The 24,648-nt window shown below is 55.0% G+C and overlaps 1 protein-coding gene across 1 annotated transcript in view; it reads left to right on the forward strand.

The window, feature by feature from the left end:
* slc44a4 (solute carrier family 44 member 4) overlaps positions 1–24,648 on the forward strand; it is a 43,375-nt gene that overhangs the window by 13,901 nt on the left and 4,826 nt on the right. The window contains exons 4-20 of the mRNA XM_052043494.1: positions 48–126; positions 1,805–1,904; positions 3,254–3,379; positions 4,812–4,889; positions 5,683–5,795; positions 6,502–6,585; positions 7,201–7,313; positions 10,304–10,426; positions 12,173–12,276; positions 12,669–12,788; positions 14,962–15,066; positions 16,846–17,102; positions 19,192–19,286; positions 20,744–20,847; positions 21,394–21,467; positions 22,371–22,441; positions 23,634–23,728. Of these exons, the coding sequence (XP_051899454.1) occupies positions 48–126; positions 1,805–1,904; positions 3,254–3,379; positions 4,812–4,889; positions 5,683–5,795; positions 6,502–6,585; positions 7,201–7,313; positions 10,304–10,426; positions 12,173–12,276; positions 12,669–12,788; positions 14,962–15,066; positions 16,846–17,102; positions 19,192–19,286; positions 20,744–20,847; positions 21,394–21,467; positions 22,371–22,441; positions 23,634–23,728 (1,841 nt within the window). The remainder of the gene's footprint in view (positions 1–47; positions 127–1,804; positions 1,905–3,253; positions 3,380–4,811; positions 4,890–5,682; positions 5,796–6,501; positions 6,586–7,200; positions 7,314–10,303; positions 10,427–12,172; positions 12,277–12,668; positions 12,789–14,961; positions 15,067–16,845; positions 17,103–19,191; positions 19,287–20,743; positions 20,848–21,393; positions 21,468–22,370; positions 22,442–23,633; positions 23,729–24,648) is intronic.

Genomic DNA, 24,648 nt, shown 5'->3' on the forward strand with positions numbered 1-24,648 from the left:
AGGGTGACTGTGGCATGTGACTGACCCCTTCTGTTGTCTCCCTGCAGCCTGGCTGTACGGTGATCCCCGCGAAGTGATCTACCCCAGGAACTCCACCGGCATGTACTGTGGCATCGGGGGCAATGAGTGAGTAGGGGGTCGCCTGACCCGGGGGGAATGTCTGGGGCAGGGTTGTCCTGCTGTGTGATTTACTGGTTACCCCACTGCCATCCAGAGGGCGGTCCGTTCACCCCGGGGCTGTGAGTTCAAATCCCAGCAGCCCAGCTAAATTCGAGTCCAGCCTCGGTAATGGGGACCGTGATGGGTCACCAGGCTGCGCTGGACACCCACCTGGGCAACTGCTGTCGTTCAGGGCAAGAAATCTGCCACCCTCGCCTGGTCTGGTCTGTTAGGCTCCGAGCTGCCCCGGAGGGGATTTCGGAGGGGGCGGGGAGGGGGAACGTGCTGGTCTTGAGCTGGTGCCAGACACACTGTGATGGGTGTGACAACTCATCTCTTTCAACTGAGTGCCCCAGGTTGAATCCCACTAAGGGGGCATTCAGTTAAACAGCCCCTCAGCTGCTCCCTCTCTGCCCTGGTTCTCCTTCGGGCTGGAGCTGGGTTGAGTGAGGGAGGGGAAAGCGCGGAGCTGATGGGATGGGTTAGGGCATCCGGCACCTCACTGTACCCGTTGTCCATGCCCAGGTTTCCACCCACTGCTTCGTGGGGATGTTCGAACACCACCGAAGTCTCTGTGTGTGGCCCAGACCGTCCACAGTGGCTCGCCTTGTCAGGGCCATGGTTGACGTGACGCTGGCAGTTCTTACGCTGGCCAGGGCAGTGCGCTCAGTGAGTTGACAGCCAGCTGGATGGGCTGAATGTCCAGGGAGGTGACCATTTGTTCTGTCGCCAGGGATGCAGTGGGATTAATGGATGGGAGATGGGGGCAGTGTCTGTGAGATGGTGAGGGGAGCAATGTGGGTCCACCCTTGGGGAGGGCAGGACCAAGACTGCCGACAAAGCTTTGCAGAAGGTGCGGGAGAGGTTCACCAGGACGCTGCCTGGATTGGAGGGTATGAGCTACAAGGAGAGGTTAGACAAACTTGGGTTGTTTTCTCCGGAGCGGCGGAGGCTGAGGGGAGACCCGATAGAGGTTTATAAAATTATGAGAAGCACAGAGCAGACAGTCAGAATCTTTCTCCCAGGGATGAAATGTCGAATATTAGAGGGCATGCATCTCAGGTGAGAGGGGAACATTCAATGTGTGCGGGAATTTTACACAGAGAGTGGTGGGTGCCTGGAATGGGCTGCCAGGGGAGATGGTGGAGGCAGAGAATAGAGGTATGGGCCATGTGCAGGCAGAAGGGGTTAGTTTAATGAGGTGTCATTAGCTTAATTAGGTCAGCACAACGTTGTGGGCTGAAGGGCCTGTTCCTATCTGTACTGGTCCATGTTCTATGTTCCAGTTCCCAGGTCTGGTTATGTTTCTGTGTCTCTGCCTGTTGGGTAATGTCAGGGTCAGTGTTGCACGTGTGGTGGTTCCTACAGTCCAGTGGTTCCCTCACCTGTTCCTGTGTTCTATCGAATGTTTATTTGTTGAAGGCCCCTGCACTAATTTATCCTGTGGTGATTCTCGTTGGATCTCTGTGGCTGGGCAGTGTTTGTGGGTGCCAATCGAACCTATCTGGAACATGTGATGGCTCTGATGGCCAAATAGTCTACTCCTCACACCCTCTGGTGGGTTCACAGAGGGCATTGGTGGGAGGGGTAGTGTGGTGGTGATCTGCCTCTGGAGTTCCTGCTCTAATGCACTTCTCTTCCAAAGAGGGAAACCGTACGTCCTCTACTTCAACATCCTGAAATGTGCCTCACCCACGGGCATCCTGACCTCAGCTCTGAATGGACTCCAGTGTCCCACCACACAGGTAACACCCGCTCGAGAGGGAGGTCCCTGCTCGGTGTTAAACCACTGCTGGAGAACCACAGCAGGGCTCAAAATTGTTCTTAAAATCACACACGTTCCATGTCTCCTTGTCTGGGGCTTTGCCAGTCACCAGGGGACATGGTTCAATCACTCGTGGTCTCAAACACTGGCCATTAATCTCCAGGCTCCCCTGGAGCCAGGAAGATTTTCCACGACTAACACTGTGACCGGGCTTGCAACTGGTGACTGTCGGTCAGGATGGGGTCCCTGACCCAGTGCTCCAGTTAGTCAGGCTCCTGAACAATCTGCTTCCACTGTGCCAGCAGTCGATTCACAGGATGCTGCTTTTCCTATGTCATTCCTGGTTCACAAAATCAAGGAGGAGGCTCTTCGGGCCATTGAATCTGTACGGCTCCCAGTAGACCAACAGCCTGGGCCCCATCCTCTGCTCTTTCCCCACAGCTCTGTGTGTTGTACTTACCCACCCCCCCCCCCCCACTTCCCAATCCCAATCCAATTCCCCTGTGAAGATCAACAAGTCTCCAGATGCTGAAAGTCTGACAGAGGCACTGGGAATACTCAGCTGTTCGGGCAGCATCTGTGGGGAGAGAAATGGAGGCGGTGCCTCGGGCTGAAGATCCTTCACTAGTTCTGAGCTGCTGGGTGGTTCCAGCATTTTTGGTTCCTGCCTTTTTATGAGGACACAGATTCTGTTCTGCCACAGAGAGTGTCCCGGACCATCCCCATTCCCTGGGGAGGAAGGTTTCCCCAGCCCCCGCCTAGATCCTCCACCCTTCGCCTTAAATTTGTGCCCCTGGTCTGTGAACTGTCCACCAGTGGGGACACCTTCCCTCTGTTCATCTCACCCCGCCCTGATCCCATCCACCCCCATCCCATCTCCTCCCAACCTTCTCTCTCCGAGGGCAACAGCCCCAGATTCTCCAGTCCCCTCCCAGGAACTGTGCTGGTAACCTTTCCCCCACACCGTCTCCGGGATATTCACCTCCTCCCGAAAGTGCAGAGATGGGGACTGGAGATTCCTTGGACAGGAACCTCCCTCCCTACCACAGTTACTCCATCAACCCTGCCCAGTAACCAGTGCGGCTCTCTCAGAGCTGGGCAGCAGCTAGCAGGGGTTTTGTGGTTGGTGCAGAACTTCTGGGTCTGGGAGTTAGTGGGGAGGGTGGACCCAAAGACAAGGATCTCCTGCAAGTATCCCAGGGAAATGAGACGAGGTTGCTGGTGGGTCTCAGCCTGCGGTGGGGAGGGCTGTGTGCTGGTTCCTGAATTGATGGGGGTATGTCTCACTCTCTGTACCTCTGTGTGTCGGTGCTGCCCACTGTTTCCCAGGTGTGTGTGTCGCAATGTCCCAGTGAATTCTGGCTTCCATTGCCTGGAGTTCAAGGCCTCAAAGTGTCCAGCATCTTCCAGCAGGAATTCTGCAACCCCATGTTGAACCTGTCTACGACCAGCCTGGTGAGTGTTTCGACGTCAGTGCAGTCTCAGTAGCAGTGGGGCCTGTACGTGCACCGCAAGCTGCCATGAATAGCAATGTGACGATGTTCAATTTGTGATGTTGGTTGAGGAACAAATCTTGATTATTATTGTCATGTGTCCCGAGATAGAGTGAAAAGCTTTTCTTTGCAGGCCGTCCAGACAGTTTGTACCATACATAAGTACATCGAGGTAGTACAAAGAAAACAGAATAAAGTGTTACACTTACAGAGAAAGTGCAGTGCAGGTGGACAATAAGGTGCAAGGGCCACGATCAGGTAGATTGAGAGATCAAGAGTTCATCGTTATTGTACGAGAGGTCCGTTCAAGAGTCTGATACCAGCGGAGTAGAAGCTGTCCTTGAGCCTGGTGGTACGTGCTTTCAGGCTTTTGTACCTTCTGCCCAATGGGAGGGGAGAGAAGAATGTCTGGGGTGAGTGGGGTCTTTGATCATGCTGGCTGCTTTACCGAGGCAGCGAGAAGTGTAGGCGTCAGTCCATGGAGGGGAGGCTGAGTTCTGTGTCCACAACTCTCTGCAGTTTCTTGCAGTCCCAGGCAGGGCAGTTGCCGTACCAAGTCGTGATGCATCCGGATAGGATGCTTTCTATGGTGCATCGATAAAAGTTGGTGCGGGTCGGGGGAACATGTCAAACCAAGTATTCCTGGGGGACTCTGCTATCAACATCCCCTCTCGGTCCCAACATACCCCATCAGCCTTCAAATCCTCCAGCTCCCCCCTCATCGACACCCCCACCAATCCAATAACAATCTCTCAACTGTCATCTGTGAGGTAGGGGGTCACACTGACCATCCCTCAGCTCCGATCCAGGCCTGGGATCGCTCTGTGCATTGACCCTGATCCCTCAGCACTGCCCCAGGCCTGGGATTGCTCTGTGCATTGGCCCTGCTCCCTCAGCTCCGCCCCAGGCCTGGGATCGCTCTGTGCATTGGCCCTGCTCCCTCGGCACCGCTCCAGGCCTGGGATCGCTCTGTGCATTGGCCCTGATCCCTCAGCTCCGGTCCAGGATTGAATTTTCAATTCCCCATGAAAAGATACTGGGATGTTGGGATCTTGCTGTGCCTGCCTTGTCGCTAACTGCTCCTCCGTGGCGTTGGGGGTGGAGTGGTTTCAAATATCAGTGATGCACCTCCCTCACCACTGACACCCCCACCCACACACTCCCACACCGACCAACTGGGTCACAGCCTTTCAGGAGTTGATGGGAGCCTGTGAGACACTTCCCCCACCCTCACCCCCACCCCCACCCCCAGTAACTGGGGGGGCTGGTTGTCCTCCCCTGCCCATTCTGCATGCCCACACCCCCAGCACTGCCCAACACTCCCCACCCTGATGATGTTCTGTCCCTGGGATCTTGCTGTCCAGTGTCTAACAGTGCAGTGGTTTTTATTTCAGAGTTCCCAGGACATCCTGGCCAAGGAGCTGTGCCCCGCGTACACTATCCCCAGCACCCCATGTGAGTACCCGGGTCGCGTGTGAGCACCCCTCTGGGACTGCGAGCACAGGGTTGGCCTAGGCCCTGTCTCCTGAGGCCCAGAGGCTGGCTCCCCCATCCCAGCCCAGAGCCCAGGGTTCCACAATCCAGGCGGACAACCCTGTAGGGTGGGCTGGAGGTGAGAGCCGAGTTGTCTGGTGGAGGGGATTGGGGGTGGGGGCAGCGGGTCTGGGTGGGGGGGGTGGGGGGGGCGAAGGGTGGTGTTGACACAGGACGCCAGAGCCAATGACCATCCCACTGACCCCACTCTGGGTCCCAGTTCTGACCCCTCCACCCTCCCTGGCATCCTGAGGTGGAGAGGACTGGGATCAACCTCACTCCCTCAAGTAAGACCGTAAGAGAGAGGGGCAGAATAAGGCCAATCGGCCCATTGAGTCTGATCCACCATTCAATCATGGCTGAGATTTTTTTCTCTCTCTCAACCCCTGTCTCCCGCCTTCTCCCTGAAACCCTTAACCACCCCACTTACAGAAAAAGAACCTATTGATCTCTGCCTTAAATACAGCCAACGACTCTGGGAGTGCACTGTGCAGCCTTTGGTCAACCCAGGACTCTGGGTTCTCCCTGTGTGGTCTTAAGTCATCTAATGACTTTGGGATTGCACTGTGCAGTTTTAAATACACCAAGGACTCTGCGTACCCTTAGATCTGCCCAGGGCCTGGGATCGCACTGTGTACCCTTAGATCCACTCAGGTCTCTGGGATCACCCTGTCCCCCTCCCTCAGTGGCCCTGGCTGTGCCCCCACTAACTCTTGTGTGCCGGTCCCCTAGTCCTCGGGGAGGTGCGTGCCGAAACTGGATGGCGTGGTGTTCCCAAAGAACTTCACCATCGGCGACAACGCAGCCGGAAATGCCACGGCAAACGCGGTGAAGGAGGCGACGGGGTGAGTCCGCTGCACCCCCCAGTCCTGGGGAACTCGCCCACCGACGGAAGCTCCGCCATCTGATCACCCAAGCTCTGCCCAGACCTCGGCTCTTCGACTGCAGCAACCCTCGCCTGGCACTCGGAGTCCCCCAGCCCGGCTGATCCCAGTCCCCAAACCAGCCACCAGTGCATGGCTGGCACCCGTCCCCAACTCCACTGCCCCACTCACCCCCCAACTCTCAGTGCTCACCTATCCCACAACTGACTCCCAGAGAAACATCTCCTCCATTCCAAAATCTCTTGCCCTTTAATCCCCGCTGTGACTACACCCTTCCCTGCGTGAACCCCTCCCGCCCCCTTTGTGACCCCCCTCCCTCCCCTACATCCCTCCCCACTTCTGTGACCCCCTCAGGCCCCTACACCCCTCCCCCTCTCTGTGATCCTGTCTGGCACCTACACCCCTCCCTGTCTCTGTGACCCTCTCTGGCCCCTACACTCCCAACCCTCTGACATCCTCCAATCCCAGCCTTTCGACCATCCCCCGGTTCCTGTCCCATCCCCGGAGGTCGTGCCTTCAGATGCCTGGTCCCCGGCTCTGGGGTTCCCTCTGAGCCTCTCCACAACCTTCTGCCCTCGATGCACCCCTCGGGACCTCGACCGGTGACTGAGCAGCCGGACCCCTGCCGGTTTCTCCTGCGGAGACCCGACGTCTGTCTTTGTTTCAGGAACCTCTTGCAAGGATTCAATGCCAAGCAGGTGGGGATGCGGATCTTCGAGGACTTCACCAAGTCCTGGTACTGGATATTGATGTGAGTGTTGGCTCCGTGTCTGAACTCGGCCCACGGGGAGAGGCGGTGGGAGGGGAGCAGAGCGGTCCTGGACCCCAGGGTCAGTCCTCCATGTCCTACATGGTGCAAGGTTGTCGGTGTGTTCCCGCCCACGGAGGAGACAACGACGGGGGTGAGAGGGGTTCTCCCCATGGGAGACTGTCCTGGTCAGCGAGGTTTTAGTCCTGCCTCCCGATGGTCTGTACTGTCGGCAGAGAGGGAGAGGGGAGGAGTGGCAGCCCCTCGCTGTTGTCCCTCCCACTGTCCTTTCTCAGTCTCACCGTCAGACGGTCGACGTTTCCCCCACTTGCCCTCACTCCCCAGCTCCACCTGCGCTCTCTCTCTCTCTCCTGGCTCAGTCAGAAGCTCCTACCCCCCACCCCTCACCTCTGCCTGCCCCGCTCGCTGGGGGAGGGGCGAGAGTTGCCTGCCCCCCTCGCTGGGGGAGGTGCAACTGGTGCCTGCCCAAGAACCAGTGGGATGTCGGAAGGTGGGTGCGTCGGGGTGCATCAGGGTGCGTTGGGGTGCCGGTGCGCTGCTCCCGTTGACTCTGCCATTTCCTTCCCTCGTCTTCCGCTCGGTGACGGGCCCCGGCAGAGGCCTAGTGATTGCCATGATCGTGAGCCTGATCTTCCTGCTGCTCCTGCGGTTCGTGGCTGGAATCCTCATCTGGGTCCTCATCTTCGGTCTGATCGCCGTCATCGGCTACGGTGCGTGGCATGCAACCAGTCGGCATCTCTCTGCTCCCTGCCCTCCACGGGGCTGCACGGCGAGGGCTCCCTGGGACCAGCAGCCTCAGTGGGTGACCAGCGACGGGAAAAAGGAACAGCATTTGCTCCCCACCCCCTCCCCACCCCTCTCCTCTGCACCCCTCCCTGCCTTCCTCACCCCTCCCCTCCCCACCACTGCCATCCCCTCCCCTCCCCTCCCCTCCCCTCGCCTCCCAGCAGCCAGCTCTGCAGCGTGATGCAGGCTGATTAGATCCCAGCCTTGGCTCCACTTTTCCTGGAACCCTTCACCCCACAGACCAACGACCGATCCAGTTCCACTTTGAATCCAGTTCCGCTCTACGGTTCCCAGGAGAAGGGAATTCCAAAGACTTGCTCCCTCTGAGAGAGGAAATCCGTCTACATCTCTGCCTGAAAATGTGACCTCTTGTTCTCCTGCACCCCTGGTCCTAGATACCCCCAGCAGGAGAAGCAACTCCTCAGCACCCACCCTGCCTGTGCCCCCAACAACACACCCAACACCTCCCTCCTCACCTAGCTCCCATATGAAACACAAAACTGTCCTGCAGGTCCAGCAAGCACTTTCAAACCAATGACTGCAAGTAGATGCAGTGTGTTGGTATTGTATTGTTTATTATTGTCACTTGTACCGAGGTACAGTGAAAAACTTGTCTTGCATACCGATCCTACAGGTCAATTCATTACACAGTGCAGTTACATAGGGTTAGTACAGAGTGCATTGATGTAGTACAAGTAAAAACAATAACAGTACAGAGTAAAGTGTCACAGCTACAGAGAAAGTGCAGTGCAATAAGGTGCAAGGTCACAACAAGGTAGATCGTGAGGTCATAGTCCATCTCATCGTATAAGGGAACCGTTCAATAGTCTTATCACAGTGGGGTAGAAGCTGTCCTTAGGTCTGGTGGTACTACGTGCCCTCAGGCTCCTGTATCTTCTACCGGATGGAAGAGGAGAGAAGAGAGAATGCCCCGGGTGGGTGGGGTCTTTGATTATGCTGGCTGTTTCACCAGGACAATGAGAGGTAAATACAGAGTCCAAGGAGGGGAAACTGGTGTCTGTGATGCGCTGGGCTGTGTCCACAACTCTCTGCAGTTTCTTGAGGTCCTGGGCAGAGCAGTTGCCGTACCAAGCTGTGATGCATCCAGATAGGATGCTTTCTATGGTGCATCGGTAAAAAGTGTTGAAGCAGTAAATCTGCAGTGGCATTAGTGAGCTTGTACTGGGAGTACAGCCATGTGCTCCTAACTCTGGGAGGGGTAGACTTGCATTGGAAGCTGTTCAAGGACCTTCAATGTCTTGGCTACCAGGATGGACTACATGTCCAGTGAGAAACAGTTGACTGAGTTCAGCTGATACCTGTTGGTGCTTGGCAGAACAAAAATTGACCTCATTGAAACATCCCCGTTATCTCTCTGCGCTGCTGTATTTTGCAGCCTCTCTCTGCTGAAGTAAAATTCTGCTTTTTTGTTCTAACGGATTAGCCTCCCTTCCCCATGATCCAGTCCAGCTGCCGCCTCTTCATTCTGCTCAACACTTTGTTCCTGAAGCATCAGCGCACTCGACTGCTCGACTGTGGAGTGCGATGGAATATCCTCTGTCTGCCTGGCTCATTCCCAAAACCACCAAGGAGAGGCAGTCCGCTCAATCTGCACCCATTCCACCCCCCCACTGAACGCTGCCTCTCACCACTGCCGGCCCAGTGTGTAATCTCTGCAAAGTGCACTGCAGTACACACCCAGGGTGCTCCAACAGCACTTCCCAAACCCACCACCTCTCCCACCAGGGAGCACAAAGGCAACAAGTGTAGGGGACACCACCACCTGCTGGTTCTCCTCCAGTCACATCCCAACCTGATGTGGAACTATATTGCCAGTCCTTCATCACTGCCGGGGTCAAATCCTGGAACACAGCGCAGCTCGCCACCACCATCTCGGGAGTGGTCAGTGCTGGGCAATAATTGCCGGCCTTACCAGTGATGTGATCCACTTACCCTGACTCTCTGCTCACCTGCTGGTCCTTTCTCTGGTCCATTCTCCTTGGATTTCTGCCCCCTTCCTTTGTGCATCCACATGTTACTGTCACCTTATAGAATGCTTCTCTAAAGTCCAAGTACACCACATCGACTGGTTCCTCCTTCTCCATCCTCCTGGTTACGTCCTTAAGGTCATTCAGCCCATCGGGTCTGCTCCATCATTCAATCACTGCTGAGTATTTTTTCTTGAACCCCCACTGTACTGCCTTCTCCTGTAACCCTTCTCCCCTCACCAGTCAACAACCTTGGCAAACTCTGCCTTAAACATACTCAATGACTTGGCCTCCACTGCACTCTGTGACAACGAATTCCACATATTCACCACCCTCTGGCTGAAGAAATTCCTCCTCATCTCAGTTCTGAAGGGACGTCCCTTTATTCTGAGGCTGAGCCTTTGGATCTTGGACTCTCCCACTGATGGAAACATCCTCTCCACGTCCCTCTATCCAGGCCTTTCAGTATTCGGTAGGTTTCAGTGAGACACCCACCACCCACCCACACCCACCGCCCCCCCCACCCCATCCTTCTGAACTCCATCAAGTACAGGCCCAGAGATATCAAACGCTTCTCATACATTAACCCTTTCATTCCCGGGATCATTCTTGTGAGCCTCCTCTTGACCCACTCAGGGCCAGCACATCCTTCCGTAGATACAGAGCCCAAAATTAACTTAAGGAATGGGGCTCATTTTGTACAGCTGTATTATAATTTCCTAAATATCCTGCCACCAGTTTCATGATTCCAGATTCCAGCATTTCCACCGGGACATCTCTGGCAGAGCCATTGTAGTTTTGGGCTGTGGTTGGTGCTGGCTGGCGTTGGAGAATGGTGGGGTGAGCAGGGTTTGATGCAGGTACAGCGCAGGGACCAGAGTGGGAGAGAGTCACAGCTTCACTGCCGTCCCTTCTCCTTGCTCCAGGAATCTGGCACTGCTACTGGGAGTATGACACACTCAACAAAAGGGGAGCCACCATCAAGGACGTGGGCATCACCACCAACTTCGTTGTCTACGGGCAGGTGAAAGAAACCTGGCTGGCGGTCTGTGAGTGTCTGGCTAATGGGATCGGTGAGGTGGGGACAGGGGAGTGCGAGGGGAGGGTGTCACTGAGGATCTCCTGGTGGGCTGGAAGAGCAGCCAATGTTTCCCTGGGATTCCTCAGACATCCTGGGATATTATGGGCTGATTTGTTAGTTTTCTCTCGGTGCTAATGATCTTCCTCCTGCAGCCGAGAGACGTCCAACATCGAAACCATGCAGAGAGGTCGGGGGGGGTGGTGGTTGGCACAGGTGGCATCTCTATCGCTAACGCAACTAAGGTGGAGGCCCTTCGGCCCATCCTGTCTGTTGGTCAAAAACCTGACCTCCCAGCTCCTTCAGGTCCCAGCGTGCAGGGTTCATCCTGGGAACATTTAATTGTGGGAAGGATTTCTCTCCCCCACCCCACCTCCTCGGTTAGTGAACTTCAACCCCTCCACTCTTCCCCCCGTCCCCCCTGTCCCCACCCTCTTCGAGGGGAGGTGGCTCCTTCTTCCCCGAGCCCTTCCACTTGTTAACGTCACCCTGCGCCCCTGCTCGCTGACGTCTGCCGAGGGAAACTGCTCCCACTACATGGTGCGTCGCCCCTCCCTCCCACTGCTCCGAGGATTCAGTTGCCGAATCCCGGTGGTGTGCCGAGGGAGTGCAGCAGTGTTGGAGGAGCTGTCCGTCAATGGCCATTGGAAGGGCAGCCTGTAACCTTCGAACCCGTTAGTTTACAGTCTCCGTCCACTCCTGTGGATTTGGGGTTCAGCCCCCGCACTAGCTAGTGGGCAGGGTCACAGGGGGCCACACAAAGAGAAAGGGGTGTGGGGAAAAGCCCTGGGAAACCCTCCCAGCAATGCCTGCTGGGAGCCCACGGTGAGACATTGGTGGAGCTGAGCTCGAGAAGGAGCCGAGCCCTGGGGTCACAGGAGTCGGGGACAGGGTGCCCCACCCCTCTGGTACACTGCGGGGAGACACCACCTGGCCCACCATCTACACAGTCCAAAGGCCAGCCGGACGAGGACTGGGCAGAGGCTGGGGGAGGGGGGGGTTGTTGGTGGAATTGGTGCTGGGCCAGCGTACTGTCCACTCCCAGTTGCCCTTGAGCCCAACGACTTACTGGACCATTAATTAGCCAATGCCATTGGTGCCAGGAGTCACATACAGGCCAGAGCGGGGGAGGATGGCTTCCTTCCCCAGAGAACATCGGTGACCCAGGAGGATGTTGACAACAATCTGCTCAGTGACGTTGTTACACCAATTTCTGGTGTTTTCCCCAAATTATTCACAGAATTTAAACTCTGCAGCTGTGCTGGTGGACCTGAGCTTTGACCTCTGGATCGCTGGGTCTCTGGGTGACTAGTCTGGTGACTGGCCCGCTGCACCACCACTGAAGCCTGTGAGACGCCTGGACAGTGAGGCCTTCCAGAGAGGAATTGCCTGGTTATAACTGCAGGCAGGGATATGCAGGGCACTCCATAGGGGAAGGTCCATGAAACAATCTGCTCCTTTGTATGGGGGTGGGGGGGGGTAGGAATGGGGAGAGGTGAGAGAGAGGTTGTCCTTCACGGGACATGGTTTGAGCAGATGGATCTCCTGGCGTTAGGCAATGCCGGTTCCACTGACCCAACCGGTCTGGGGGACAGACCCGTGGGGTACGGGTCCGTGGGGTAATGGGACCGTGGGGGATGGGTCCAGGGGACGGATCTGTGGGGTGGGGCGAGGGTGAGGCTGTGACATCCCTGATGGTGAAAGCTTCTCGTCGCAGTGATCATCCTGGCGGTGCTGGAGGCCATCATCATCCTGCTGCTCATCTTCCTGAGGAAGCGAATCCTGATTGGAATAGCGCTCATCAAGGAAGCCAGCAGGTGGGTGGGAGCGCTCTGCAGTGTCCGCTCCTGGGGACCTTGTCTGTGGTGGGGTGGGGGGGAAGTGGGGTTGGGTATGTGGAGGGGCAGTCAGCAGGGGAAGGGAGGTGAAGGCAAGGGGAAGGGAATGCTTCACGTTGAGGGCCATCAGCATTTTCCCACTAAATCAACCTCGCCAAACAACACATGGATCCTTTGGTTGTTTGTGGGAGCTTCCTGTGCACGCTTTGACTCTGTAGTTCCACACTCCAGAGGTGACCACGCTTGGAAGGACCTCATTGGCTGTGTGTGTGCGAAGTCCGAATTGCCAAACTAAGTCCTCGCGCACGCGGGATGTTCTTGGTGACTGTTGCGATCCTCGGGAGTGACCGCCTGTTCTGCCCGTTTTCTCTCCAGGGCTGTGGGTACATCATGTCTTCTCTGGCCTACCCGCTGTTCACCTTCATACTCCTGGTGATCTGTGTCGCCTACTGGGGAATGACGGCGCTGTATCCTTCATCTGCTCCAACCGTCCTGGTTGTGTTGCATTGTGAGTTAGGCAAAGCTTTTCCCTGACTGGAGAGATCCTGTCTCCTTGTTCTCCCTGGCAAGGGGCCCAGAAAGAGGTTCCATCACCATCTCTCTTCACAGGATATGAGTGTGTCTGGTACACTGAGACTTTTTCCCAGGGCGACAATGACTAACACCAGGGGACGTAATTTTAAGGTGATTGGAGGAAGGTATAAAGGGGATGTCAGGGATGTTTTTTACACAGAGAGTGGTGGGTGCGTGGAACACACTGCCGGCAGAGGTTGTGGGGTCAGATACATTAGCGACGTTTAAGAGACTCTTAGATAAACATATGAATGATGTAAAATAGGGGGCTATGTGGGAGGGAAGGGTTAGATAGATCTTGGTGCAAGATAAAATATCAGCACAACATTGTGGGCCGAAGGGCCTGTGCTGTGCTGTAGTGTTCTATGTTCTGTGTTCAGTGGTGGGGAGCTGCCTTTTGAATTGCTGCAGTCCTTCTGGTGAAGGTACTTCCACCGTGGATACCTTAAACTTGTGGGTGGGTTGTCAGGAGGTGAGTCACTTCCCATGGGATAACCAGCCTCTGATCTGTTGCAGCCACAGTGTTTATGTGGCTGGTCCAGTTGAGTTTCTGGTCAGTGGTGACCCCCAGGATATTGATGGTGGGGAACTTGGCAATGGGCATGCCATTAAATGTCAAGGGTTAAATCCCTTCTTGTTGGAGATGATAAAAGTGCCTGGCACTAGTGTGACATAAATTTTTCTTGTCCTTTATCAGCCCATGCCTGAGAGGGGCTGTTCATAGGGGAGTAAGAGTCACCCTACATTGTTGGATCTGGAGGCTTATACAGGCCTGGCTGGGTAAGGACAACAGACCGCCCCACCCCTGTCTGCAGGTGAACCAGATGGACGTTTACAGGCAATGGTCACCTTCACTGAGACTGGATTGATTTGGATTTAGTTATTAAAGATATTTTAAGTGCAGCTGTCCCCTGTGATGGGATTTGAACTCCATTTCTGAGCGTTAATCCACGTGTAGCTTGATCTTCAATGGGGATCAAAGGAGATGCTTGGGTTGATGATTGAACTGATGCCCATGCAGTTAAGAGCAGTTGTTCCACGCAGTTAATGCACACTAGTTGTAACGTGGGAATTATCGTAAGACCACCAGATATAGGAGCAGAGTTGGGCCATTCAGCCCATTGAGTCTGCTCTGCCATTCTAACGGCTGATTTTTTTAACATTCTCCCGCCTTCTCCCTGTAACCCTTCACCCCCTGACCAATCAAGAGCCTATCAGTCTCTGCCTTAAATACACCCAATGACTTGGCCTCCACTGCCCTCTGTGGCAACGAATTCCACGGGTTCCACTACCCTCTGAAGAAATTCCTCCTTATCTCAGTTCTAAGGGGACGTCCCTTTATTCTGAGGCTGTGCCCTCGGATCCTGGACTCTCCCACTGATGGAAACATCCTCTCCACATCCACTCTATCCGGGCCTTTCAGTATCAGATAGGTTTCAATGAGATTCCCCCCCACCCCCCCATCATTCTGTCCAAAGCCATCAAGTGCTCCTCATACGTTAACCCTTTCATCCTCAGGATCATTCTTGTAAACCTCCTCTGGACCCTCTCCAGGGCCAGCACATCTTCCTTAGATACGGGGCTCAAATCTGCTCACCAGTATCACCACTTGCTGACCCATTCACCCATCCCGGGGCTGAGGTGTCCGAAGGTCTCCCAGCTAACATTTCCTGCAGGATCAGTGGGGTTAGACTCCATCCCAGGTCCAACCCCTTGGGGTTACAGACTACCCAGTGCCTCTCGACTGCTGAAGGTGATACTTGCATAACTGTTCACCCTGAAGTAGCTAACGATGAGTGGAAAAAACATGTTATTCCCTTCAGATCCCAGAGCTGAGCTCGTTGTTCCCTGTAGCTGGTCTCTTCTATAGAAAATCCCCCATCTGTGAGCGAGTAATTCCCCCTCCATGTGTCTCCTGCCCCTGCCTCAGTCCTGGAGTTCTGATCCTGGCTTCCCATGCGGATGTGTTCTTGCACCAGGGTACCAGTCCAGAAGCTTGTGCACCCTGTTACCTCGGCCCCCTGCCAGCATCAAAGAGTTGTTCCTTCCTCCTGTTGTGTTTGCCAGCATGTCCTTAACCTCAGCTGTTGTTTAGCTACCTCGCCACGTCCAGGTCAGCCTCTGTACCGGGTTGTCAATTTGGGGCAGCAAATCTCCCGAATGTATGTCTATCCCGGGAAACGAAACATGCACCCCCATGGTAAGTGTCCTGCGATCTCCTTGCACCAGCTGCTTGTTAATCAACGTGGGGATTCTCTGTCCACTTGTACTGTGTCTTTCCTGACCTCCAGCTTCCTTGTCCATGGGGTGAAGTCCTCTCCGAGCGAGGTGGGCACTGGTAGTTTACAGGTTGGACCTGGATGGTACATTGGGAAAGAACAGTGTCCAGGTGTGAAACTAATGAGAGACTTTGTTCCCTCCTGAGGGGTGGAAGCAGGGGATGGGGAGGGGCGATGAGAGGGTTCTGGATCCGTTCACCTCCTGACTTCCCAGAAAATAAAAATGAAAACAAAAACTGCAGACCCTGGGACCAGAAAATGCCAGAAACACTCAGCAGGTCGGGCAGCATTTGTAGAGAGAGAAACAGAGTTAATGTTTCGCGCCTTCCAGCGTTTCCAGCTGTTTGGTTTGGGTGGTTGATTCACCTCCGGTTAAGAAAGGCCACGATTTCCAGAATTTCTCCTGATCTCGCCCCTCGCTCCCCTCTGACTTCCTCCAAATCCTCCGAGGTCTACCTGCTTCAGTTCTGACCTCCCAACCATTTCCCACCACCCCCACCCCCAGCCTGTGTCATTGGCCGTCTGAGCCGGGCTCTGAATTCCCTGAAATCCCTCTTCTCTTCCACTTCCTCTGTAACTGTAACACTTTATTCTGCATTCTGTATCATTTTCCTCTGTACGACCTCAACGTACTGGTGTGATGAATTGATCTGCATGGATGCTGTGCTCTGCCTTCGTACCTGTGACAATAATAAACCAATCTTACAAATTACCAATTTAAAAAACTCCTTAAACCTCTCTGCCTCTCTCCTCTTGTAACCAGCTCCTGAAACCCATCCCTGGATCTCTGCACATCTCTGAGCCTCATCCCTGGTCTTTCCTCCCCCCCACCCCCACATCCCCACCACCCACACCCCCCGGTGTCTCCCCTCCCCCTGTAATGAAGCCTTTCTCCACCTATCATTGCTGACTGCGAGCTCTCTCAGTGAAGTCCTGTCAAAGGCACCACAGCAGTGGGAGCTGTCACAGAGCCAAGTGGTGGGATCTATAATTCTCATGTAATGTAACGATCACTGTCCTACCCTCAGCTCCCCCTCCCCCCTCCACTTCCCCCTCCCAAACCGATGGTAAGGAACCCATAGACACCGTTGGGAGAGAGAGGGGCTGAGCTCCGTATTCCAGGACTGAAAGTCATCCCGAGCTACTATCACTAAAAAAAGGTCATCTTCCCGCTGTTGGATTGGTATTTGTGGGATCTTCCTGTGCACACACCGGCTGCCTGTGGTGGGAAAGGAGTGGTGTGCATGTATGTTCCCCGGGTTGGAATTTGGCTTTGTGACAGAGGTGTGTGGACTCCACCCCGGTCTTGGTGTTGGAACATCAGTAACATTGGGCGCAGGGGTGAAGGGTAAAGTCTGGGGGTCCCGGGGGATGATTGGGTGGGGGGAGGGCAGTCAGGGCTGGTGAAGCAGGAGGGGATGCCTGTGGGCAGCACCTGACTTCAAGGGGATGCCCAGGTGACAAGAGGAGTGGGGGGGGAGTGAGGTTATAGGGGATGGGAGGAGGGGGGATGATGGGGATGGGAGGAGAGGGGGGGGGAAGATGGGGTGGGGAGGGAGGGGAAGAATGGGGGCAGGGGAAACGGTGGGGGAGGGGAGGGAAAGTGGGTTGGGGGGTGAGAGGGGAACACGAGGATGGTGCAGCCCTGGGGGATGGGACGGACTAGCCAGGGTTAAAATTCCACCTGTCCCCCTGTCCAGACCTTCAACGTGTCGGCCTACAGCTGCGACCAGGCAAAATGTGTCTTCTACAAGTACAACAGTGAAGGCATCCTGCAGCGTAACCTCTTCCAGCTCCAGATCTACAACATCGTTGGCTTCCTGTGGTGCATCAACTTTGTCATCGCCCTCGGACAGTGCACGCTGGCCGGGGCCTTTGCCTCCTACTACTGGGCCTTCAAAAAGCCCCAGGACATCCCCTACTTCCCCGTGTCCAGCGCCTTCATGCGCACCCTCAGGTGAGGCCCACCCTCCACTTACAGCTGATCGTTTGCCTGAATGATTTTGCTGCCCTCAGGGTCAAATACCAGGGGCAGGGCTGGCAGATAATGTCATATTGTTCGCTACGGTAGGTTCTCTCAGGTGCAGGGGAGGTTTATACACACTGTTACAAGGAAATAAAGCCCCACACATCAACCTCTCGTCCATAAATATCTAAATAGTTGGAATAGTTGTGTGTAAAAATTAATAAGTATTAATCAGCTCAACCAATTATAAATTCATTCAGTCTCCTGTATACCTTTACACAGATGTTGGGCGCACCTGTCACCCTGAGGTGCCTGCTCCTCTGTTCTGGGGAGTTACCCCCTCTGTGGGTTGTGTGTCACCCATTCGGTTTCAAGTCTCCTGATGCACATCCTGCCTTGTGAAGGCTGTATCACAGATCCAGTCCTTTAACTCACCCTCGTTGCCAGTGTGGTGTCTGTAGGCTGATTAGTTTTGCGGTGTGCAGAGGCAAATGAGAGGTAGTTGTGAACAAGGTGATTTTGTTTTTGAAGCCAGTAACTCTTGACCACGCAGCAGTGGCCGTTATCATTACATTCACATGGTCCCTAACAGTATATCATACTGTAATACAACAGCAAGTTCTTTTGGATTTGGAAGTCATGATGTTTTATGCTCATGACCTTGTACATGAGCATCCCAATCAAACATCCTCGACCTCCTGTTCCAGAAAGAGACAAGCCCAGCTCACCCCGTCACAGAGCTGTACAACACAGAAACAAGCCCTTCGGCCCACCACATCCATGCTGAGCTGTTGGCCCATCTCCACATCCCATTTGCCTGCGTAAGGGCAGTATCCTTCTCTGCCTTGTCTATTTAAGTGCCTGTCTAAGTGTCTCCCAAAGACAGTGACAGAATCTGAACCCACCTCCACCTCTGGCAGTGTGTTTTACATATCAACCACTCAGATCCCAGTTAAATCTCCTACCTCTCACCTTAAACCTTTGCCCTTTTGCTTTTGACACCCCAACCAGATGAAGGTTTTGACTATCTATCTGTCCCTCTCGTAATCTGATACACCTGTCAAGTCACCCCTCAGCCTCCCTTGCTCCAGGGCAAACAAGCCCAGCCTGTCCAATCTCTCCTCGTAACTAAAGTCCTCCAATCTGGACAACACCCTGGGGAATCTCCTCTACACCCTCTCCAGCTCCATCACCTCCTTCCTGCGGTGTGGTGACCAGAACTGCACACTGCTCCAAGTGGGGCCCGACCAGTGTTTTGTAAATCTTCCTCCTTTCACTGGGGTAAGTTCCACAATTTCCCTCTCTCCCCCGGGCCTCTGTGGGTTCATTGACTCTCCCCTCTCACATAAAACCCTGTTGAGCTGGAACAATGATCCCTACTGGATCAGTTCCGGGCAGGAGGGCTTCAGCCCTGGGGCGGAGACTGGAGAAGCCAGGACTGTTGCTCTCGGAGACAGAAGGTTGGGAGGAGATGGGATGGGGGTGGATGGGATCAGGGCGGGGTGAGGCAGGGTGAACAGAGGGAAGGTGTTCCCACTGCCGGATGGTTCACAGACCAGGGGCCCAGAGTTAAGTTGAAGGGTGAAGGATACAGGGGGGTTTGAGGGGAAACCTTTCTCCCCAGGGAGGGTGGATGGTCCGGGACTCACTGTCTATGGGGAAAATCGATCAGAACCTTCCTACAGGGATTGGATTGGGTAGTGGGTATTGGGACTGCTCTACCAGGAACCAGCACAGAAGTGATGGGTGAATGGCCTCCTGGGCTATGACAATTCTATCCCACCTTGTCTGCTGCCTGTGCCCAGGGAGTGCTGATGTACGCTGGACTGTGGATGTACAACATGTCTCCCAGGCCCTGGGTCAACCCAACCAGCTGGGCTACCTGCTGAGCGAGGATTGCTCAGGGAGTCTGGGGAGGTCGGGGTTAACAAGGCTGCCCTTCGCCATGGGCTCTCCAAGGGAGGTGGGGTGGAGAGATGTAATTGTGTGTGTGTAGTGTGTTTGTGTTTGTGTGTGTTTGTGTTCCATGGAGACGGCAAGAAGCAGTGTGAGGCTTTGAAGTCCTCTTGTTTGCCCACAGGTATCACACGGGGTCCCTGGCTTTCGGAGCCCTCATCTTGACCATCGTCCAGGTCATCCGTATCATCCTGGAGTATCTGGACCACAAGCTGAAAAGTAAGAGCCCAGCACATGGACTCTTGAAGGGGGTGGGGTGGGGGGGGGCGCGGGGAGAAATGGGAGGGGGCAGAAAGTGACTTTAAGAATTGGTATTGGTTTATTATTGTCACATGTACCAAGGTACAGTGAAAAGCTTTAGTTTGCATGCCCAGATCATCCCATATATCAGTACAGCAGTGGACAGGCCGTTTGACCCACAGTGTTAAAGTCAGTCAGTTAATTGTTATAAACACAAGTCCATGTGCGCACAGATGAAAATTGTACTTGCAGCAGTGTCACAGGCATGTAGCATCAGATAGCAGCATTCACAGGAAAATCATAAAGATAAATTATACACAATTTTTACAAGAAAGGACTGAATTAGAACAAAAAACAGTCTATTTTAGTGCGAAGTTATCACAGTGTTGCTAAACTGCAGTGATTCGGGGTGTGCCGGCTGGTTCAAGAACCGAATGGTTGAAGAGAAGTTGCTGTTCCTGAACCTGGTGGATCTCGATGCCATTTTATACTAAACGTCCTCCTCCTGTGTATCATCCACATCCCTCCGTTCCCTTCATATTCATGTGTCTGTCTAAAAGCCTCTTAAGCTCCACCAAACTGCCTGCTTCCACCACCCCTGGTAACCCATTCTGGGCACCTGCCACACTCTGCGTAAAAAAACTTGTCCCTCACATCACCTCTAAACTTCTCCCCTCTAACCGTAAAAGCACGTCCCCTGGTGTTTGACATTTCTATCCTGGGGAAAAGATTCAAGGTAGGGAAAAGGAAAACAGGATGTATAGTGTTACAGTTACAGAGAGAGTGCAGTGCAGGCAGGCAGTAAGGTGCAAGGGCCTTGGTGAGGTAGATTGGGAGATCCAGAGTTCTTTTAGCGTACAAGAGGTCCTTTCAAGAGACTGATAACAGCAGGATAGAAGCTGTCCCTGAGCCTGGTGGTACGTGTTCTCAGGCCTTGGTATCTTCTGCCCGATGGGAGGCGGAGAAGAGAGTGTGACCAGGAGGGGTCTTTGATTATGTTGGCTGTTTTCCCGAGGCAGTGGGAAGTGTGGACAACAGGATAAAGGATAGTGTGTGTGAGAGACAGTTATAATTGGAAATTATTTAAGGGAAGCCCCTTTGGAGGTGGGGGCTTTCTCTAGGGATACGGCTGAGATGCCTTGTCCAGTGGAATTGTACTGTGCACCAGAGAAGGCCGCTCAGCCCATTGAGCCTGTGCCAGATCTGTGAGAGACACCCTGATTTGACCCACACCCTCTCCTTCCCCACACCCTGTCCAAGTCTAGATCCAACTCCCTTCTGGAAGTTTCCACCCAATCTGCTCCCGCTGAAATTTTGGGCAGTGTGTTCCTGGGAAAAAATAAATTCCTGGTTTGTCCCCTGAAACCCCTCCTGCTGTGTGAATGGTCAGAGGCCCCTCCTGAGCCCACACTCACCTCCACCCCTCTCCCCCCCAGATGTACAGAACCCACTCACCAGGTTCCTGATGTGTTGCCTCAAGTGTTGCTTCTGGTGCCTGGAGAAGTTCATCAAGTTCCTGAATCGCAATGCCTACATCATGGTGAGGGGGTCGGGGCGGAAGGGGAGGGGAGTCAGGAGGGAAGGGAGGGGGGTTCAGGGAGGGAGGGAAAGGAGGGGAGGGGTTCAGGGATGAAGGAAGGGGAGGTGGTCAGGTGAAGGAAAGGGAGGGGGTCAGTGGGGAGGGGGGCTCCCACGGTGGATGTCGAGGGGGAACAGGGAGGAGCTTCTGCAGTGTGTGTTGAGGGGGAGAGGTCCCCGTGGTGGGTGTTGGGTGGGAGAAATGGGCGGGAGGGAGGAGAGGAGAGGGGCTCCTGCATGGTGCAGGGTGGTTGAAGGGGGAAACGGGAGTGACTCCTGGGGTGGGGGAGATGAGAGGGGATCCCACTGTGGGTGTTCGGTGTTGGGGTAAAATGGGGGAAATGGGAGGGGCTCCCGGGTACCGCGGGGTGGGTGGATGGGGAAAGGAGGGACACCCAAGAGGGTAGGAGGGGAATGAGAGGGAATCCCAGGCTGGGAGTGGGGGGTGCGAACGGGAGAGGGGCTCCTGGACTGTGCATCACCCTCCACCCTCACTCTCTCTCTCTAGATTGCAGTCTATGGCAAAAACTTCTGTGTTTCGGCTAAAAACGCCTTCAAGCTGCTGATGAGGAACATCATCAGGTGAGGACCCCTGACCCTACAGCTAGGATGCCTGACCCCACAGCTGAGACCCCCCAACCCTACAGCTGAAACCCCCTGACCCCGCAGCTGGGACCCCCAAACCACATGTGGGTTCAGATCCTACTACAGTGACTGAACTCTCAGGTCATGGAGGGGTGATGTGGGAGGGGGCTGCACCAGGGGAGGGGGCTGCACGGGGGGAGGGGATGCACCAGGGGAGGGGGCTGCACGGGGGGAGGGGATGCACCAGGGGAGGGGCAGTGGGACAATGTCTTATTCTTGAGCAAGAGTCGGCCATCAGGGTTCAGTCCAGGGGAAAGTTGTCTTCATGTTTTTTGGTAAAATGAAAGTTTTTGTAAAGGTTTCATGAGCCAGAGTGAAACCCAGTGACCGGCGGTCCCAGCATGAGAGAGGTGGGGCAGGGGAGGGGAGAGAGAGATGTTGGGGGAGGAGGAGAGAGGTGGGGAGACGGGGAGGGAGAGGGGAGGGGAAAGTGATGGGGAGAGAGAGGGGGAGGGGAAGGGGAGAGAGATGGGGAGGGAGAGGGGAGTGGGAGGGAGATGGGGAGGGGAGGGGGAAAGGGGAGACAGAAGGGGAGGGAGAGGGGAGGGGGAAGAGAGCTGGGGAGACGGGAGGGGAAGTGGGAGAGGTAGGGGGTGGGGGAGGGAAGGGAGAGGGGAAGGGGAGAGGGAGGGTTGCTCTGACTTGGAATCAGCTGCCTGAGAGGGCAGTGGGCAGTGTGGAGCGGATTCCACTGGAAGGGACCTGGAGAACCGCGGAGCTGGGATCTCCCTGTTCCCTCTGTCCCTTCCCGCTCCCAGGTAGGGGAGGGCTGGGGAGGTGGGATCCCCCTGTACCCGGCAGAGGGAGAGTGACCTGCACCATGTTTTTTGAACCCTTCAGGGTGGTGGTCCTAGATAAAATGACTGACCTGCTGCTGTTCTTCGGGAAGTTGCTGGTTGTTGGGGGAGTGGGTGAGTTACAGAGATGGACGCGTTTTGGGTTAATCGGTCCCTGTCCTGGGTCAGTCGCTCACCGGACACCCAGCCTCTGACCTTGCAAAGCTTTCTACCACACAGGAGGAGGCTCTTTGGCCCATCACGTTCCAACAGGGCCACCCCATCTGTCCCATTTCCCTTCTCCTTGTTCCTATGTACCCCTGCCACTCGTTTCCACTCCCCTCTCCCACCCCTGCCTCTACCTCCCGCAGCTGAGGATGGACCTTACTTGGACACAGCCCCAAGGAACGATAGCACCGAGTCCCGGAGCTGGACTGACTGACCTCCAACAACCACAGCTCCCTCCTCACCGCTGGAATTGTCCTCGCTGACGAGGTTTGGAGTGAGGTTGTGATGAGTTCTGCGGCAGGACAGACCTGGTGAAAGTCCCAGCTGGGCATTGGTGAGCAGGGGGTAGGCCCACGTGTTTTCTCTGCATCACTTCCAAAGTCAGCTGTAACGAGCTGTGTGGGATTTGTCCCGAAAGTTGTGAACAGGACACACCGGTCAGGACCCGGTGACCGGTCAGCCGCAACTGAGCTGGATGATGGGGGCAGCTAATTCTGGACCCCAGGGCTTCAGTACGACAGCTGAGATCCAGAGTCATCCAGCATGGAAACAGGCCCTTCAGCCCAACTCGTCCATGCCGACCAAGGTGCCCACTTGAGCCAAGAATCCCATTAGCCTGCATTTGACCCATCTTCCTCTGAACCTTTCCCGTCCATGAACCTGTCCAAACGTCCTTTAAAATTATAACTGTACCTGCCTCTTACCACTTCCTCTGGCATCTCGTTCCATATCCCCACCTCCCTCTGTGTGGGGAAACTTACCCCTCAGATCCCCTTTAAATCTTTCCCCTCTCACCTTAAATCTATGCCCTCTAGTTTTAGACTCCCCTACCCTGGGCAAAAGACTGTGACCTTATCTATGCCCCTCCTGATTTTATGAACCTGGTCCCATGGCCTTTGTTTGCAGACATCATGTGGTGTGAGCCGAGTTGGCTGAATTACATACGGCCCCAGACTGGGGAAGGAAGGCAGCTTCCCTTCCCTGAGGGACATTGATGAACCAGTTGGTTTTCATTGATCAACTGATAACCCTGGGCTCGCCATCGCTGTGATTGTTGCTGAGTGTTTGAGGTGGTGACTGACACTTTTCCCGTTTCCAGGAATTCTTGCATTCTTCTTCTTCACCGGTCGGATTACGATCCCGGATCCGACATTCCAGGCTCCTGTACTGAACTACTATTGGCTGCCAATTCTGGTAGGCATGCTTACTGCTACCGGCTGGCGGGGTTCAGGAAGAGGGGGCGGAATTGGTGGTGAGGTCGGAGAGGAGGATGGGCCGAGGAACTGGGAGGGAGAGAGCAGGTTGGGAAGGGTTTGGCGATCTAATGAAGGGAGTCTGGCTGCCTCTGGTCCCCGGTCACTGCAACAGTGTGGCCGGTGTTTGAACCCGCTCCCCTCTAACCCAGGGAAGCCTCCTTTGCCCTCTGCAGACGAGTGTTATCATGGGCCCACGTGCTGTGACGTACCCACACAACATGGGATCCTTGCTCTGGCTGTGCACAGACATGCATCTGTGGAGACTCCTCACCACCCCTCTAAGACAGCCCTGGCCAAGGGTCCTGGCCATGATGGAACAGGGTCTTGGGGCAAAGGTTACAATGAGGCTCAGCAAACAATCCGCTGGCAGAACTGCCGTTCACTCTCCCCCAGTGGTTCCCATTTCTCACCTCCTTTACATCAGAGCCCAGCACTGGGAGCCTTTATTCCTACTCATCTCCCTCCAGCAGCTGTCTCCACCCCCCCCCCCCACACACTCCACTCCCCCCATCCTGCTCCATCTGTTTTTTCTTCCTCTCCTTTTCCCCTCCCTCTCTGCCTGCCTCCATTTCTCATTCACCTGCCCCTCCTTCCAACTCCACCCCTCCCCTCCCCTCCCTGGCACTAGCTGCCTGGCATCGTACAGCCCTCCTCAGTCCACCAATCACCTCGGACTCCTGTCTCACCCGTCCCCCTCTCCTCTCTGTACCGCCATCTCCCCTCTTCACTCTCAGTCCTGAGGCAGGGTTTCGATCTGAAACGTCGGCAATTCCTTTCTCTCCACAGACGCTGCTCGACCCGCTGAGTTCCTCCAGCAGATTGTTTGTTGCTCCAGATTGCAGCAGCTGCCGCCTCCTG

The sequence above is a fragment of the Pristis pectinata genome, chromosome 34 (genome assembly GCF_009764475.1).
Source record: "Pristis pectinata isolate sPriPec2 chromosome 34, sPriPec2.1.pri, whole genome shotgun sequence".
NCBI classification, from domain to species: domain Eukaryota; kingdom Metazoa; phylum Chordata; class Chondrichthyes; order Rhinopristiformes; family Pristidae; genus Pristis; species Pristis pectinata.